General features: G+C 42.6%; 1 protein-coding gene across 3 annotated transcripts in view; it reads right to left on the reverse strand.

The window, feature by feature from the left end:
• The window catches only part of GRK4 (G protein-coupled receptor kinase 4), a 97,412-nt gene that overhangs the window by 13,826 nt on the left and 65,809 nt on the right, over positions 1–17,777 (reverse strand). For all 3 annotated transcript variants that reach the window (XM_011221440.3, XM_034672196.1, XM_034672195.1), the window contains one exon: positions 5,039–5,076. In XM_011221440.3, the coding sequence (XP_011219742.1) occupies positions 5,039–5,076 (38 nt within the window). The remainder of the gene's footprint in view (positions 1–5,038; positions 5,077–17,777) is intronic.

Consider the following 17,777-nt stretch of genomic DNA (forward strand, 5'->3'; position numbering starts at 1 on the left):
ACACAACTATAAAAACATTTATGAAATAACTAAGGAAGATTTAAAGCTGACGGGAGGGGCAGAAGGAGAGGGAGAGAGAGAATCTTAAGCAGGCTCCACACTCAGCACAGAGCCCGATGTAGGGTTTGATCTCATGATCCTGAGATCATGACCTGAGCCAAAATCAAGAGTCGGATGCTTAACTAACTGAGCTACACGGGTGCCCCAAGGAATTGTTAAATACTTTCGGATGCAATAATAGTATTGGGTAATAATAGTATAACAAATAATAGTTAAAAAAATCGTATCCTTATCTTCAATATACATTTTATAGCTAGAAGAATATGATGTATAGGACTTCCTTTAAGATCATTGTCAATAATAAAATGCTACTAGTCTTTACAAAGATTCACTGCTTATCCTGCTTTTTAGGAATACACCTATTGCATAAAACTGAAGTCTCTTCTATAGAAAATATAGGCATGATAGAGTTTTCTTTTTTATCTCAACTACCGGTTAAATTTCACAAACCAAGTCCCTCTTAATTTATACGTTTTCAAAAAAGAGGGCTGACATATTTAGGATGGACAAACAGTAAATGTACCTAACAACCTAGAATAGATGATAATCAGCTTTTTTAAATAATATTTTATTTATTTATTTGAGAGAGAGAGCAAGCACAAAGGAAAGTGAGGGGGACAAACCGGCTACCTGCAGAGCGGAGAGATTGGCACAGGACTCGATCCCAGGATGCTGAGATCATGACCTGAGCTGAAGGCAGACGCTTAATCAACTGAGCCGCCCAGGTGTCCCTATTCAGCCTTTTTTAAATTTAAATTTTATTTTAATTCCAATATAGTTAACATAGTGTTATATTAGTTTCGGTTGTACAATACAGTGATTCAACACTTCCATATATCACTCAGTACTCATCACAGTAAGTGTCCTCTTCGTGCCCTTCACCTGTTTCACCCATCCCCCCACCACCTCCCTCTGGTGACCATCAGTTTGTTCTCTGTAGTTAAGAGTCTGTTTCTTGGTTTCTCTTTTTTCCCCCTTTGTTCATTTGTTTTGTTTCTTAAATTCCATGTATGAGTGAAATCATATGGTATTTGTCTTTCTCTGACTTATTTCGTTTAGCATTATACTCTCTAGATACATCCATGTTGTTGAAAATGGCAAGATTTCATTCTTTTTAAGGCTGAATAATATTCCATTGTATGTATGCATCACCTCTTCTTTATCCATTCATCAGTCGATGGACCCTTAGGCTGCTCCCATAGTTTGGCTGTTGTAAAATAATGCTGCAATAAACATAGGGGTACATGTGTCCCTTTGAATTAGTGTTCTCACATTCTTTGGGTAAATACCCAGTAGTGTGATTACTGGATCAAATGGTATTTCTATTTTTAATTTTTTGAGGAACCTCCATACTGTCTTCCACAGTGGCCACACCAGTTTGCATTCCCACCAATAGTGCATGAGGGTTCCTTTTTCTCCACATCCTCACCAACACTCGTTCTTTCTTGTGTTGTTTTTAGCCATCTGACAGGTGTGAGGTGATGTCTCATTGTGGTTTTGATTTGCATTTCCCTGATGATGAGGGATGTTGAGCATCTTTTCATGTGTCTGTTGGCCATCTGCATGTCTTCTTTGGAGAAACGTCTGTTCACGTCTTCTGCCTATTTCTATTAGATTATTTTTCTCTTGGGTATTGAATTTTAGAAGTTCTTTATATATATTGGGGGTACTAACCCTTTACTGGATGTGCCATTTGCAAATATCTCCTCCTATTCAGCAGATTGTCCTTTTGTTTTGTTGATTGTTTCTTTTGCTATGCAGAAAATTTTATTTTGATGTAATCCCAAGACATAATTTTTGCTTTTGTTTCCCTTGCCTCAGGAGGCATATCTTAAAAAAAAAAAAAAACACATTGTTATGGCTAATGTCAGAGAAATTACTGCCTGTGCTCTCTTCTAGGACTTTTACGGTTTCAGGTCTCACACTTAGGCCCTTAATCCATTTTGAGTTTATTGCTGTGTATGGCATAAGAAAGTGGTCCAGTTTTCCCAACACCATTTGTAGAAGAGACTGTCTTTTTCCCATTGCATATTCTTGCCTCCTTCGTTGAAGATTAATTGTTGAAGATTAATTAAATAAACCCACATATAATTGTGGGTTTATTTATGGGTTTTCTATTCTGTTGATCTGTGTGTCTATTTTTGTGCCAGTACCATACTCTTTTGATCACTATGGATTTATAATATATCTTGAAATCTGGACTTGTGATATCTCCAGCTTTATTTTTCTTTTTCAAGATTGCTTTGGCTATTTGGGGTCTTTGTGGTTCCATATAAATTTTAAGATTATTTGTTCTAGGGGCGCCTGGGTGGCACAGCGGTTAAGCGTCTGCCTTCGGCTCAGGGCGTGATCCCGGCGTTATGGGATCAAGCCCCACATCAGGCTCCTCTGCTATGAGCCTGCTTCTTCCTCTCCCGCTCCCCCTGCTTGTGTCCCTCTCTCACTGGCTGTCTCTATCTCTGTCAAAAAATAATAAATAAAATCTTTAAAAAAAAAAAAGATTATTTGTTCTAGTTCTGTGAAAAATGCTGTTGGTATTTTGATAGGGATTGCATTAAATCTGTAGATTGCTCGCAGTAGTTTAGACATTTTAATAATATCTGTTCTTCCAATCCATGAGCATGGAATATCTTTCCATCTGTTTGTATCATATTCAGTTTCTTTCACCAATGTTTTAAAATTTTCAGAGTAGGGCCTTTCACCTCCCTGGTTGAGCTTATTCCTAGGTATTTTATTATTTTTGGCATAATTACAAATAGAATCATTTTCTTAATTTTTCTTTCTGCTGCTTCATTATTGGTGTATAGAAGCGCAACAGATTTCTGTACATTATTGTGTATCCTGGAACCTCACTGAATTCATTTATCAGCTCTACTAGTTTTTTGGTGGAGTCCTTAGGGTTTTCTCTATATAGCATCATGTCGTCTGCAAATAGTGAAAGTTCTACTTCTTCCTTACCAATTTGGATGCCTTTTATTCCTTTTTCTAGTACTATGCTGAATAAAAGTGGTGTGAGTGGACATCGTTGTCTTGTTACTGACCTTAGGGGAAAAGCTCTGTTTTTTCCCCATTGAGGATGATATTAGCTGTGGGTTTTTCATATTTGGCCTTTATTACGTTGAGGTATGTTGAGGGCTTTTATTATGAATGGATATTGTACTTAGTCAAATGCTTTTTCTGCATCTATTGAAATGATCATATGGTTTTATCCTTTCTTTTATTGATGTGATATATTATGTTGATTGATTTGTGAATATTGGACCACCCTTGCATCCTGGGAATAAATCACACTTGATTGTGGTGAATGATTTTTTTAATGTATTCTTGGATTTGGTTTGCTAGTATTTTGTTGAGGATTTTTGTATCTATGTTTATCAGAGATATTGGCCTATAGTTCTCTTGATAATCATCTTTTTAAAACCTAATTTCACTACAAATGGCAGGTTATGCTTTACAGACAAAAACAGAAACCCCAAAAAGCTGTCTAGATGGGAAATGAAAGAGTTACTCCTATGTTCTATGGTTTCTGGTGGAAATTAGTTCTTGGGAATTTTATTTTGTTTATTTTTTTAAAGATTTTATTTATTTATTTGACAGAGAGAGAGACAGCCAGCGAGAGGGAACACGAGCAGGGGGAGTGGGAGAGGAAGAAGCAGGCTCCCATCAGAGGAGCCTGATGTGGGGCTTGATCCCAGGACTCTGGAATCACGCCCTGAGCTGAAGGCAGACGCTTAATGACTGAGCCACCCAGGCGCCCCAGTTCTTGGGAATTTTAAATGCATGAAACTAAAAAACCTAAATCAATTGCATTTATAAGTCATAAGGTACAGCCAGGATTACACTTTTAAAATTAAAAGAGTAGGAAAACAAAAAGAAAAGATTAAAAGTCTCCTGAAATCAAGAAAAGCAAAACAAAGTTCTGTCATTTCTTTCCATTCTTAACAAGAATGTGACCAGGTCTACAGTATCTAAAGAGTAAGTAACAGTAAGCACCACAGAAATGACACTTGGCATCTGCTTTGGGACAAGGTGGCAAAGGTCATGGCAGCCCATGCTACTACTGACCACAACTGTACACAAGTTATATTTTAAGGGCACCATGAGCCATGGCAGTGACTGGATCCAATGCACTGAGACCCTGCATGGAGAACCAACCAGAGGTGAGCTGCAAGGGACACAAGTGTTTTCTCAGAAGCATTTGCAAACCCTGATAAAACCAAAGGCTGTTCACTGGGAGTGGGGGATGCACACATCCGCTCTCCAGCTGCTCCCACCTGGGACTCTTGCCGAGGCTGGGAGCAGCTGGGAGCTGAGCCAAGATTTTGGGCCCCAGAGAGCCTGCAGGGACACAGACAACAGCAGTACTCTGGCGCTCCCAGCACTGCAGAGACACAGAGACCCAGGGCCCTCAAAAACAGAGCCAGCTTCATCTTCAAAATATCAGAAAACAGAAGCTAGCAAGCTATGTAAAGAATAACTCATTATGCCCACGTTGGATTTATTTCAGAAATGAAAGGTTAGTTTAATATTTGAAAATTCACTATATTAACAGAATAAAAAGAATATCACATAATCATCTTGATAGAAAAAGCACTGACAAAATTCAACAACTATTCGTTACTTTTTTAAAAAAGAAAATTCTTAGGGGATCCTGGGTGGAAATACACTTCTAAGGGAAAAAGCAAGATGTGGACCAACAGCAAGAAATATGAGAGAGAAAAATGTTCTTACTGTGAATATATTTTAATATGCTTCTAAAACTCAATTATTAACTGAAAAATATGATCAACTCTGCTTCTTGCCTAAATACAGGGGAATGGCAATATTATCTCTATTATATTTTCAAAATAACACATACCAAAGAGTTTCCCTTTTTGTTGTTGTTTCTGTTCTACAATGAGCTAAGCCCACATCAACTTTCTATAACCAAGTCCCTCTTAACAAAGTGTTATGCTTTAGGCACGAAAAGTTCACTCACCACGGTCATCGAGGAGAATATTCTCAGGCTTTAAGTCTCTACAAAGGAAGAGACAACAACAAAAAGCTCAATTATTCAGAAGGCGACACTGATTCATCAGCACCCAGCAGAAATAACCACAGCTGTCTCTACTATGAGCAGCGCCAAGAATGGGGGATAACAAAACCGTCCTTTGTGGGTCAAGTCATGAGTCCTTCATGCCGTCGCTGGGAAGGACGAGGACGCCACAAAGGATTCATCTCAACCAAAATCATGCATGTGACGGCAGTGTGCTCTGCCCAGGTCCGCAGATCTGAGACAGTTCAGTGATGGAAGGTACAGCCCCCTAGTAAGGAATTAGTCCTTAATGAACTTGGCTCCATTTCTCTTATCATTCATATACTTTTTAAAATGTCAACACCTGAAAATTTCCCATACCAGAAGAACTCAGCTTTGGGGATCAGACAGGCATGGATTCAAATCCTAGCTCTGCCGCTCTGCTGCTGTGTGACCTGAACTGCTCTAGGCCTCAGTTTCCTCCCCGTAAAGTGACGTGATCCACATGTACCCAATTCCGCAGCAAGGCAGGGTTGGGGGAGCTCAGGCCTTGCAGCAGGAAGCATGTAATCAACAGCCATGACTGGGGGAGGGATACCACAGACTTCAAATAAATACAGATCACTAAAGGCTAAACTATTTTAAATGTAATATTCCAAACTGCTTGTTTCTTCCTTTTGAAAGAAAAAATTTACTTTTCAGAGGATTTATATTTAACTCTAGTTTCAAAAGTGGCCCTATCATAATACCCCGTCTCCCCTGAGCATCACCCCTACGTCTGTGGCCAGATTACTAGAACCTCCACGCGAGAGCAATAGCAGACGGAAGGCGGCTGGACTCGGGAAAGCTCTGCGAAGAGACAGAACCAGAACCTTCCCGGGACCCCACAGTTAGTGTAAAACCTGCTCAGCCCAAAACCCACACCCCCAGGAAAAGATGAGAAGTGAGCCTGCTAGCAGCTCAGGAAGAGGTGAATGCACCCTGAGTGGCTGCAGAGGAACCTGCCTGTGGTGACAGCCATGCCACAGCAGTCACGGTCCCCTTGGGGCGAGGGGCGGGTGGCTCCTGCTTTTGCATTTTCCAGCCACGTGCATGTGCTCTTGCATTATCTGGGTGGGATGATGAGCATTTTTGGTTTTCCCTTTATTCTTTTCTGTATTAAGAAAATCCTTATAAATGTTATTAAAAACAAAAGAGCCCTCCTTGCCTCGGAACCTCCACAGCCTCCTCATTTATGTGAGCTTACGCTCAACATCAACACAATACCTGCCCCCCAAACTACTTTAAATGTCTCCCGGGACACCCTAGCCCTCACTGCTCCAAGTGTGGGCCAGCTCGCTGCAGAGCTGCTCAGAAAGCAGGCTGTGGGCCAGCACGAGAGGCCCTGCCCCAAACCGGCCCTCCAGCCATCCACTCAGCTGCCACCACGCACTGCGGCTCAGCTGGCTCTGAAAGGAAGTGTGTTGTAACAGCGGTGGCAGGAGTAATGTCAGTAACTCACCCAATGCCTGCCATGCACACCACGACTGTATTCACGCATGGCATAGGCACCGTCTCCTGGCAGGGCCACAACATCTCTGGGAAGCAGCCGTAGACAGAGTGCTAGTCTTGAGGACTAGCAAAATTCAGTGGGTCACACAGAAGCTAAATGACAAGCTGAGACAAAGTGCAAATGACCCTTGCTTGCCCCGCCCCACCCCACACACGGACACTGGATACGTATGCGTATCAAGTGCCACCACGTTTAGGTCACAATGTGTTGTCGTTTCTTGCACCTTCCTTCAAAAACGATTTCTCCAGGCTTTTAACCAACTTAACAGCTCTCTTCACATGTCTCCAAGCTTGGGCGTGGGCCTTGTGTGGAGGACACTGGACAACGCCTCATCACTGGTCAGCCACTCAGCCTCTAGGACGTGGCTTCCTCAACTGTCAAGTGAAGGGGTTTCCTAGTGTTCTTTTCAGTTCCTTTTGGATTGCAAAGTGATGATCTAATCACAGTCTTAAGCCAGGAGCACAAACAAAGGTCAGCATGTACAGGAGGGTCCAACCAATACTGAGATTAAAGGAAGTGAGATTGTCTTCTTACATGTGTACAGACTTCCACCCCGCAGCCTGCTGATGTGGATCTAACTTGTACATCATTTGTTGGGCTCTCAAGCCATTTAAAAGTGATCTTTTTTTTTAAAGATATTATTTATTTATTTTACAGAGAGATACAGCAAGAGAGGGCACACAAACAGGGAAAGTGTGAGAGGGAGAAGCAGGCTTCCTGCTGAACAGGGAGCCCGACGTGGGGCTTAATCCCAGGACCCTGGGATCATGACCTGAGCCTAAGGCAGACGCCCAAATGACTGAGCCACCCAGGCGGCCCTAGAAGTGATCTTACACCTCCGTGCTCTGGGGCACCAGAATCTCATTTTGCTGGTTCCATGTCTATCCTCTTCTTGTTAAAATAAAGCACTTGCCATTTGGGTCCCACTTCCCAGCCTGTTACTGAGGCACAAATGACCATGAGCCCAAGGCTTGAACTTCTGCCTGGTCCATGGTTCATTCTCATGACTCTCCTCCCTTGTCTCAGTGCATGCCCACATCCCAGTACCCTGCTTTCTCCTGATAACACACTGTCTCCTACTATCCCTCACTCCCCGCTGGGTCCTGCTAGTTAGCCAGCCTCTCCTGGGGAGTGAGACTGTGTGTGAACAGCCTGCTGGGCACACTTTGGGAGTCCAGTAAGAGAATGGTAGGGGCTGGCCTGGCCACAGGTGAGGGTTTCCTAAACCCCAGCATAACTGGAACTTCAGTGCAGTCTAGACCATGGGCTTGGGAAACAGCTCCAACCTGATCAGAAGGCATCAGGAGCAATATTTTTGATCAGGGAAGGGGCAGAGTAAGGGAACCAAAGCAAAAAGAACTTTGGCTCACTCCCTTGTGTTCCCTTAAACATTCTTCCAGATAATGTGACTCACTAGCTTTGGGGCAAGAATCTAAGGTCTGTCCCCCTCGCTTGCCATCGCAGCATGCCCCCCACCTCAGAAAAGCTGACCTGCCTCAGAGAGTCTCCAGGGAATGGGTCTGTTAGTTACTGTTGTTTTTAGAGACAGATACTATAAGGTGGAAATTTCCAATCTGGAAGAATGTGGGTCATAGACAGATGCATAGTTCTTTTAAACATTAAGATCTGCCGTTCTTACTTTAAGTTAACTTCCATGTTTCAAAAACGATAGAAACAAGAGACTATCCTTTGAGCACTTACTGTAAATTGTAAGCATATCTCCATTTCTGTGTTCATTTTCACACTACCCTTCTAGCATCTAGGTTATAAGTTTCCTGAGAACAAGGACTTCAAAATCCAATCTGTTCCCCAGAGTGCGGCAACTAAGAAGTGTGTATACATCCTGGGACTCGATATATATTTTGGAATGACTGAACAATCCTTCCTGGTACTGAAAAAACTAATGTGATAGCAATAATCTGTACTCTCTAATGGCCTGTATCGGTCAATTCACTACTGAAAAAGTATAGGTCCAAAATGTTTCCTTCCCACCATTATTCTGTATACCAACTGCCTTCTCCTTACAGTGGATAACATCATCTATTTTTCATTCCACAACTCATTCACTAGAAAAAGAGATCCAATGCACAGCTAAACATCCATTTCCCTTAATAATTTCCAACTACAGCATTCCAGACACATGGAAATGTCATCCTGTTTAATTAAGGAAGAGCTCTTGAGAAATGTAACAAAACAATAAAACTGCCAAGTCAAGATTCAGGTTTTCCCTCCTGTTATGGGAAAGAGTGAGGCACAAAGCACAGAACACAAAACCTGGATCAGTATCCATCACTCACAAGGAAGGTGACAAGAGACAATCTTTCTTACTTGTAAATAGACAAGATCCCTCAAAAGACTGTTGGGAAGATACAATGACAATGTGTGCCAGAGTCCTCTACAAATAAATGCTGTTCCTATATATGGTGACCATATCCAGCAGCATTTTTTGTTATTTAGAGCATAGTAGGCAGTTTTCTTCAAATACAGAGATACACGGAAACAAAGTAAAAGGGCACAAGCTTAATTTGTTCATCATTATAAAATAAAACTCTAGAAAACATCCTGATTGAACAACTACTTTTAGTGTTGTGAAAATTAATAAAAGGAAACTTCGTTTAGAATGGAGTCTGGAGGCAGGCAGGGGCCTCCCAACCCTACACTCCCGGTCAACTGCAGACCCAACAAGAAGAGATGCATCTTGCATGTGCGTAATACCGTAGCTACCACTCTACTATACCAGAAGGTTTCCTCCTGCCCCAGCAACAGCCCAGCCAATGAAAGATCATCACAGCTCAGCCAATGAGACACTGACACAGCCAATGAGAGATCCTCACAGTCCAGCCAATGAGACACTGCCAAAGCCACAGCCAATGAGAGATCCTCACAGTCCAGCCAATGAGACACTGCCAAAGCCCAGCCAATGAGAGAGCCTCACAGCTCAGCCAATGAGACACTGTCACAGGCCAGTCAATGAGAGGCCACTACACTTCCAGCTTTCAGTTTACCCCAATGGACTTTCTGTTTATAACAGCTGAGCCCCCACCTCACCCCCATCCTCTATAAAAGAGCCTCCCCTGCTTTGTTCTGCAGACTCACGTGTGGTTTTGCTTTAACTTGCTTGTTTCAACTTACCTTTGCTGGGGAAATAAAGGCAGTGTTATTTAAGCAGTTGCGAGCATTTGACAACTGCTTGTCTAAGCACGTGTGGGCGTCAGCTCAGGGTAGATTCCGGACCTCAATGGTCTCCGGGACCACACTGTTTGCAGAAAACCGGAGCCATAACACACTACCCTGAACCCATCTGCTCCTGCAGCAACAGACTGCAGCCTTCCTCCCCTAAGGGAGCAAGAGGCAGGGAGCTGCTGTTGTAAATAATTTTATATCTTAACAGAACAAAAGCTCTTCCCAGAAGACAGCCTAACCACTTGGAAGCATGCGTATCTAGCTCACTGCAAAATGTCCCTCGTTCATAACAAAGAGTTGTTTCTTGATCCTGTTGGCTCACTCCTGACTCGCATGCGTATAGTGCGCAGTGTTCAGATCCAGTCCGAGCTGCAGAAAGACTCCATGGTCCAGTATAATGTCAGATAACTCCCAGCCTGAACAGCGAAGGAGCGTGCAGCGCCACTTTCCGGACAAGCACGTTATCTTCCAGCATTTAATACAACCGCGATCAGCGTGGATTCCACAATCACCGTAGCGTGAGCCCTGACGGTTTTCCTTTTTTGTAATGCCCGTGTTTGCCTCAAGCTCTGGCAGCCGGGGTATCCACTTCAGAGATGTCTCTCTAAATAAACACATTGCCAGCCCCACCCCCACCCCAGGCTCCCCAGCTCTAGAGATCTTGGTTTATTTAAATAACTAACCACTTGGGTGGCTTGTTTTTTTTCTCTTACAGAGCTTTAAATTCCCATTCTTATGTTTTCAATTCACTGATAAAGAGTGAGCGACTCTAGGCCCCCACCCTCGGCCCCAATAACTGCAGAGCCCCAGGCCCACAGGCTCATGTGTTCCCTCTCCCCCACCCCTGCACGTCCAGGCTGCTCTGTGTGGTCCCAGCTATTGCATGGAATTGCCAGGACTTCTCTTTCAAAGTTTCTTGATGGGTATTGGCGAGGGGCATCTTGCAGTTATATAGTAAGAACCACACGGGCTGGTCCAGCCACAACACTGGTCCTTGATGGGCTGAGACCAGCACAGAACAGTGGATTTATTGGTAAAAGAGTATACAATAAAGCTGTCACTGCAAAGAAATGTCTTGAGAAGATTCTGGATCACAAATCAAAACAAAGCAAAACCAATTTAATGATTAAGGTAAGTATCAAAATACAACTCTCAATCTGAGAACTAGCCTTGTAACCTAAAGAATCTACACAAAAGGAAAACGTAAAACAAAATCAAATCCAAGTGAGAGAAAAATAACTGAAGACCTTATTACCCACTAAATATCTGAACTTGGTATCAGCTAAAAATTACAACCTCCACATTCTTAAATATAAAAGAATTACAATATTAGGCCTGACCCTCTAGTCTGCAAACCTGAGATTTTGACTCTGACAGTGACATGGAGGATACTTGATGGGAGGGAAGGCACAGATCTGACCTCAGTTACATAATTTTCAAATTGTCTTTTCTCTGGATTCAGTGTATATAAATGTAAAGAGCATTCATCAACCTGGTCTTTAATTACTGATTTTTCTAGTCTGCTTCAGAAGACTCAGGAGGGTGCACTGATTCAAGCTTTTGTATGTCTATTCAAAATTTCCCTCTCATGAAGTACCAACAGAAGCAGCAGGATTCTAGTTGGGAAAAAAAATAAACAAACATGAGCCTATTGTCTTTATTCACAGGTGACATGATTCTATATGCAGAAAATTATAAGAATTCACAACAAAACTTCTAAAGCTAATAAAGGAGTTGAGCGAGGACACAAAATCAATGTACAGAAATCAGATGTATTTCTACACACTAGCAAGGAATAGTCCAAAAATGAAATTAAGAAAACAACTGTAGGGACGCCTGGGTGGCTCAGTCGGTTATGCACCTGACTCTTAATTTCGGCTCAGGTCACAATCTCAGGGTTGTGGGATCAAGCCCCACATCAGGTTCCACACTGAGTGTAAAGCCTGCTTAAGATTCTCTCATTCTCTGGGCGCCTGGGTGGCACAGTGGTTAAGCGTCTGCCTTCGGCTCAGGGCGTGATCCTGGCGTTATGGGATCAAGCCCCATCAGGCTCCTCTGCTATGAGCCTGCTTCTTCCTTTCCCACTCCCCCTGCTTGTGTTCCCTCTCTCGCTGGCTGTCTCTATCTCTGTCAAATAAATAAATAAAATCTTAAAAAAAAAAAAAAAGATTCTCTCCTTCTCCCTCTGTCCCAACCCACTCATGCTCTCTTTCTAAAAAAACAACAACAAAAAAAACGAAACAACTGAATTTGAAATGGCATCAAAAACAATAAATTTGGAAATAAACTTAACAGCAAAAAAAGTACAAGATGTATATACTGAAAAGTATGAAATACTCCTAAGAGAAATTTAAAAATATCTAAATAATTGGAAAGATACCCTGTGTTCATAGGTCAGAAGATTTAGTATTGTTCAGATGTCCATTATCTCCAAATTGAACTACAGATTCAATGTAATCCTTAGCAGCAATTTTTGTCCCAGAAACTGACAAGCTGATCCTAACATTTTTATGGAAATACAAAGGACCCAGAATAGCCAAAACAATCTCAAAAAAGAATGAAGTTAGAAGCCTCATACTTCCCAATTTCAGAACTTACCACAAAGTCACAGTAATGACGACAGTATGGTACTGCCAGAAGGACAGACGTACAGACCAATGGAATAGAATCGAAGGTCCAGAAACAACCCCACCCTCTCAGGGTCAGTTTTAGACACAAGTGCCAAGGCAGTTCAATGGGGAAATGACAGAATTTTCAACACATGGTGCTGGGATGGGGACTCCTCACCCACCCACACTGTACTAAAAACTTAACATGGGTCATAAACTTAAAAGTAAGACATAAAACCATAAAATCTTTAGAGAAAACATGGAACAAAATCCTCACGTTGCTGGTTAGACAATGATTTCTTAGAGAAACAATAAAAGTGTAATCAACAACAACAAAAAAAACCCTGATAAATTGGACTTCACTAAAATTAAAAACTTTTGCAATTCAAAAGACACCATTAAGAACATGAAAAGACAAGCCATGGACAGGAAGAAAGTATTTGCAAATTTTACATCTGGTAAAGGACATGTATCCAGAATATATAAAGAATGTTTGTCACTTGATACTGATAAGGCTAATAATCCAATTGAAAGTGGGCACAATATTTGCATACACATTTAACCAAAGAACATGTGAGGATGGTCAATAAGCACGTGAACAGATGCTCAATGTCATCAGTCATCAGGGAAACACAAATCAAAACCACCAAGAGAAAAAACAAAACAAAACAAAAAAACACAAAAACCCATCATGAGATGTCACTTCACAGCCAGTGAGGTGGGTTAGCATTAAACAGGGAGATACTAACAAGTGTTGGAGACGATGTGAGGAGATGGAGCCCTGGAACAAATGTAAAATGGTACAGTTACTTTGGAAGAGAGCTTGAAACTGTCTTTAAAAGGTAAATGTAAATTTTCCATGCTCTTGAGAAATTCCACTTGTTGGTATCTACCCAAGAGAACTGAAAACATATGTCCAAACAAAACTTCATACACAAATGTTCATAGCAGCATTATCCGTAACAGCCAAAAAGTGGAACCAATCAGAAACACCCATCAACTGCCAAAAGGACAGCGGAATATTACTTCATCATAAAAAAAAAAAAACAGGTACTGATAAATGCTAAAACATGGACGAACCTCGAAAACATTATGCTGGTGGACAGAGGCCAGATGCAAAAGGCCACATGATGATTCTCTTTGTATGTAATGTGCAGAAAGGTCGATCTACAGAGACAGGGAAATGATGCCCACTTCCCCAGCGTGAGCTCTTCTTTAAAGGTGAGCATGCCCAAGACGAGATGGCCATGGTTAGGAGGGAGCATGGAGGCTGACCCTTCTGGAATCTGACAGTCAAGGGCACTGAGAAACAGCCAACACAGGCATCTCCAGCCCCTCACCCATTTATCTGTTTTGGATGTTATTGTATTGTTTCAGTAATTGCTAGAAAATGCAGTGAAATTGAAAACTTTTTTTTTCTTTAAAATTGTGAAAGGATTCCCCCACACCAGTTCATTAACACATCCACCACCTCACATTTTTTTGGGTGAGAACATTAGTCCCTTAGCAAATTTCAATTATACAATATAGTGCTATCAACTCTATTTTCATGTTTTACATTATATCCTCAGGCTATTCATCTTACAGCTGAAAGTTTGTGCCATTTTGCCAATCTTTCTACTCCCCGCCCCCAGTCCTTAGTGACCACTTTTCTACTCTGTTTCCACAAACTTGACATTTTTTTTTAAGACTCCACATATCAGTGCTATCATGCAGTATTTGTCTGTGTCTGGCTTATCTTACTTAACATGCTGCTCTCAAGGTCCATTGTGTTGTCACAAATAGCAGGATTTCCTTCATTCTCATGGCCAAATAATAATTCCATGTGGATGTGTATACCACATTTTCTTCATCCATCCACCCACCAATGGACACCTAGGTTGTTTCTATCTGTTGGCTATTCTGAATAACACTGCAGTGAACATGGAAATGCAGACATCTCTTTGACACACTATGGATATGTCCTTTAGAATACACCCAGAAGTGGGACTGCTAGATTACATGGCAGTTTTATTTTTACTTTTTTTGAGGAACCTCCTTACTGTTTTCCATAGTGGTAAAATTGAAAACTTTTTTTAAAAGCTAATTCTTTAAAATTTTCATAGCCTTTTGCCATATTCACCTGCATACAGACTATACATTATTATGTAAAATAATTCTTCTGATTTAAAAGACACCTCACTACCCAAACAATGGAAAGCAGAACACACCATGCCCAGAGCAGCTGAAGAACAGGGAGAAAGTTGTTCTCCGTATCCAGCTGCTGGTAGGCCAGGACTTCCCTGAGGCTTCAGGCCAGTCTTGGGAAAAGCTTTTATGTGAAAAGAAAGTGTAGCTGGCCCTTGAATAACATAGGTTTGAACGGCTTGGGTCCCCTAACCCGTGGTTTTTCTTACAGTCCCAGTGCTGTGACGTATGTTCTCTTCCTTATGATTTTCTTACTAACATTTCCTTTTTGCTAGCTTGTTTTACTGTAAGAGTATAATACAGAATTCATATAACATACAAAAGATGTGTTAATCAACTGTGTATGTCATCATAAGGCTTCCAGTCAACAGGAGACTATTAGTAGGTAAGTTTTGGGGAGGTCAAAGTTACATGTGGATTTTTGACTGGGTCGATGTCCCAACCTCCATGCTGTTCAAGGATCAACCACACTGCCCAGAGACTCAAGGGCTATTTAATAAGGATCTGGTCATTCCTGCATGTTAATATTCAGATGGTGCTAGGGCACTCATGGGGTCTGTCCCCAGCTAAAAGCATTTTAGTTCATCTGATTTTACAGAAGCTATGTTCCTCAGTTAATTTTTGAAGGACATTTAAAACCCCAAAGGCAACAGGCCCCTTCAGATTTCTGCATGGTGAACAGGCAATATGTCATGAAAAGACATTGGGAGGGAGAGTACTCAGCTGGACTGGAGATGCGTGCACACACAGATGTCTTTATGTACTGTTTTGTTTGAAACAAATGATTGACTATTAGATAAAGATATGGTTGCACACTGAAAACCATGATCTATCTCTCCAGACTCTCTCTATATGTACACTTATTTCTTTCACTTGCTTTTCCTCATCGAACAATTCAGACAAAGCCATGTTACAAGTAGACATATCTAAAGGTAGGACACAAACTACTACACCCCAAAACCACACACCCAGGCCACTCACACAGTCAACGCCGCCTCCCTGCCTGTCCCCGTCCCCCACCCCCGTAAGCGCTGTGCCTGCGCCACACTGAGCCGACACTCCTTCTGTGGTTTGTTGTGATGCTGTTTCAGGCATTTTATCCGAACAAACAGCAGAGGACGACAGACAAAGAGAGATGAAACGCTCCGGGATAATCATATCTGGAATAAAAGGGCCTCTAGGATGCTATGGCATTTTAGCAACTTTTTAACCTTTTCTCCAAATAAATAACAGATGCAAAGGGCACAGCCTAGGGCCTGAGGGACAAGAGAAAGCCAACAGGTTTGCTTCTTCCTTCCTCCTGTCTCTACGGCCACTCTGGTTTACATGCACTCCTCTGCCCACTTTCTCCAGAACGCAAACACAGTGCACGTCTCCCCTGGAAGAACGATCCCTTCACCCTCTGCTCCAATCCTAGCCATCTATCCGAGCTCCCTTGTGAGTCCTGGCTCCTCCTGAAAGCCTTCCCTGATCAGGCCTGGGCCAGTCTAAAGCGCTTATGCTGGAAAGAATTCTGGGAGCCCATGAGGTCTAACTGCTTCCCCCGAGCTGCCACATCTGTGCTGGTGCTTCCACGAGAGGCCCATGCGTGAAAGCCTGGCACGCTCGTGGCAGCTCCCACAGACGAGGGTGAGCGGGGACCCAGGCTCTCCTTCTGACTGCAAACATGCTGTACCCTAAGGATGGCTCAAAGCCCGGCCTGAGTGCCTCCACCTCTCTGACCTTAGACTGCTGAAATAGTAAAGCATTTTTATTTGTACCCTCCCTCTGCAAAAAGAAAGGTCATCTTTCTGACACCTGGTCTGATAAAGGTTGTCAAGAGGCAACCTCTGACAACAAGAAAGAATTTCAAAGAATGAATGTGGTGCTTGACAGGTCCCTAGGGGAGGGGATGCACCATCAGACTGAAAGCCATCGGTCGTTCATTCAACAGGGTACCTCCTAATGGTGGCTGCTGTGGACACGCGCTAAGTTCCCGCTAAGTGCTGGCCAGCCCATGCCTTTTCCCTGCTCTGTCTGAGGGCAAGTGGGGGGCCTGAGGTGAAAGGTTGGGGGGAGAAGAAAATCTTCTCACTGATCTAGTAATACAGGCACACCTTAGAGGATATAGGGGATTGGTTGCAGACCGCCAGAATTAAGTGACTATCACAATATAATGAATCAAATGAATTTTTTGGTTTTGCAGCACATATTAAAGTTATGTTTACCCTACACTGTAGTCTATTAAGTGTGCAATAACATGATGTCTAACAAAACAATGAATGCCTTTTTTTAAAGAGTTTATTTGAGAGAGAGAGAGAGAAAAGGGGCAGGGGGAGGGGCAGAGGGAGCCCAATCTGGGGCTCAATCCCAGGACTCTCAGTTCATGACCTGAGCCGAAGGCAGACGCTTCACCGACTGAGCCACCCAGGCGCCCCCAAAACAATGAATGCCTTAATTAAAAAATGCTTTATTGCTAACCATCATCAGAGCTTTCAGCAAGCTGTAATCCTTTTGCTGGTGGAAGGTCTTACCTCGATGTTGACGGCTGCTGACTGATCACAGGCGGGCTGCTGAAGGTTGGGGTGTCTGTGGCAGTTTCTTAAAACAAGAGAATAAATTTGCTGCACTGATCGACTCTTCCTTTCCCAAATGATTTCTCTGTAGCATGTGACGTTGCCTGATAGCACTTTACCCACAGTACAACTTCTCTCAGAATTGGAGTCCGTTCTCTCAAAACCTGCCACCTTATCAACTACGGTTATGCAATATTCTAAATCCTTGTCGTATTTCAACAATCTTCACAGCATCGTCACCAGTAGACTCCATCTCAAGAAACCACCTTCTTTGCTCCTCCACAGAAGCACCTCCTCATCCGTTCAAGTGTTATCCGGAGACGGCAGCGGCTCGCTCACCTCTCCAGGCTCCACTTCTAGTTCTCTGGCTGTTTCCGCCACATCTGCAGTGACTTCCTCCACTGAGTCTTGAACCCCTCAACGTCCTCCATGAGGGCTGGAACCCACTTCTTCCAAACTCCTGTTAGTCTTGATATCGAACCATGGGAACATTTTCTTAATGGCGTCTGGAATGGTGAATCCTTCCCAAAAGATTCTTGACTTAAGCAGATCGAGCAGAGGAATCACCTCTACGGCATCTACAGCCTTGTGAAGTGTGTCCCTTAAATAATAAGACT

This window comes from Ailuropoda melanoleuca, chromosome 11 (assembly GCF_002007445.2).
Source record: "Ailuropoda melanoleuca isolate Jingjing chromosome 11, ASM200744v2, whole genome shotgun sequence".
Classification (NCBI taxonomy): Eukaryota; Metazoa; Chordata; class Mammalia; order Carnivora; family Ursidae; genus Ailuropoda; species Ailuropoda melanoleuca.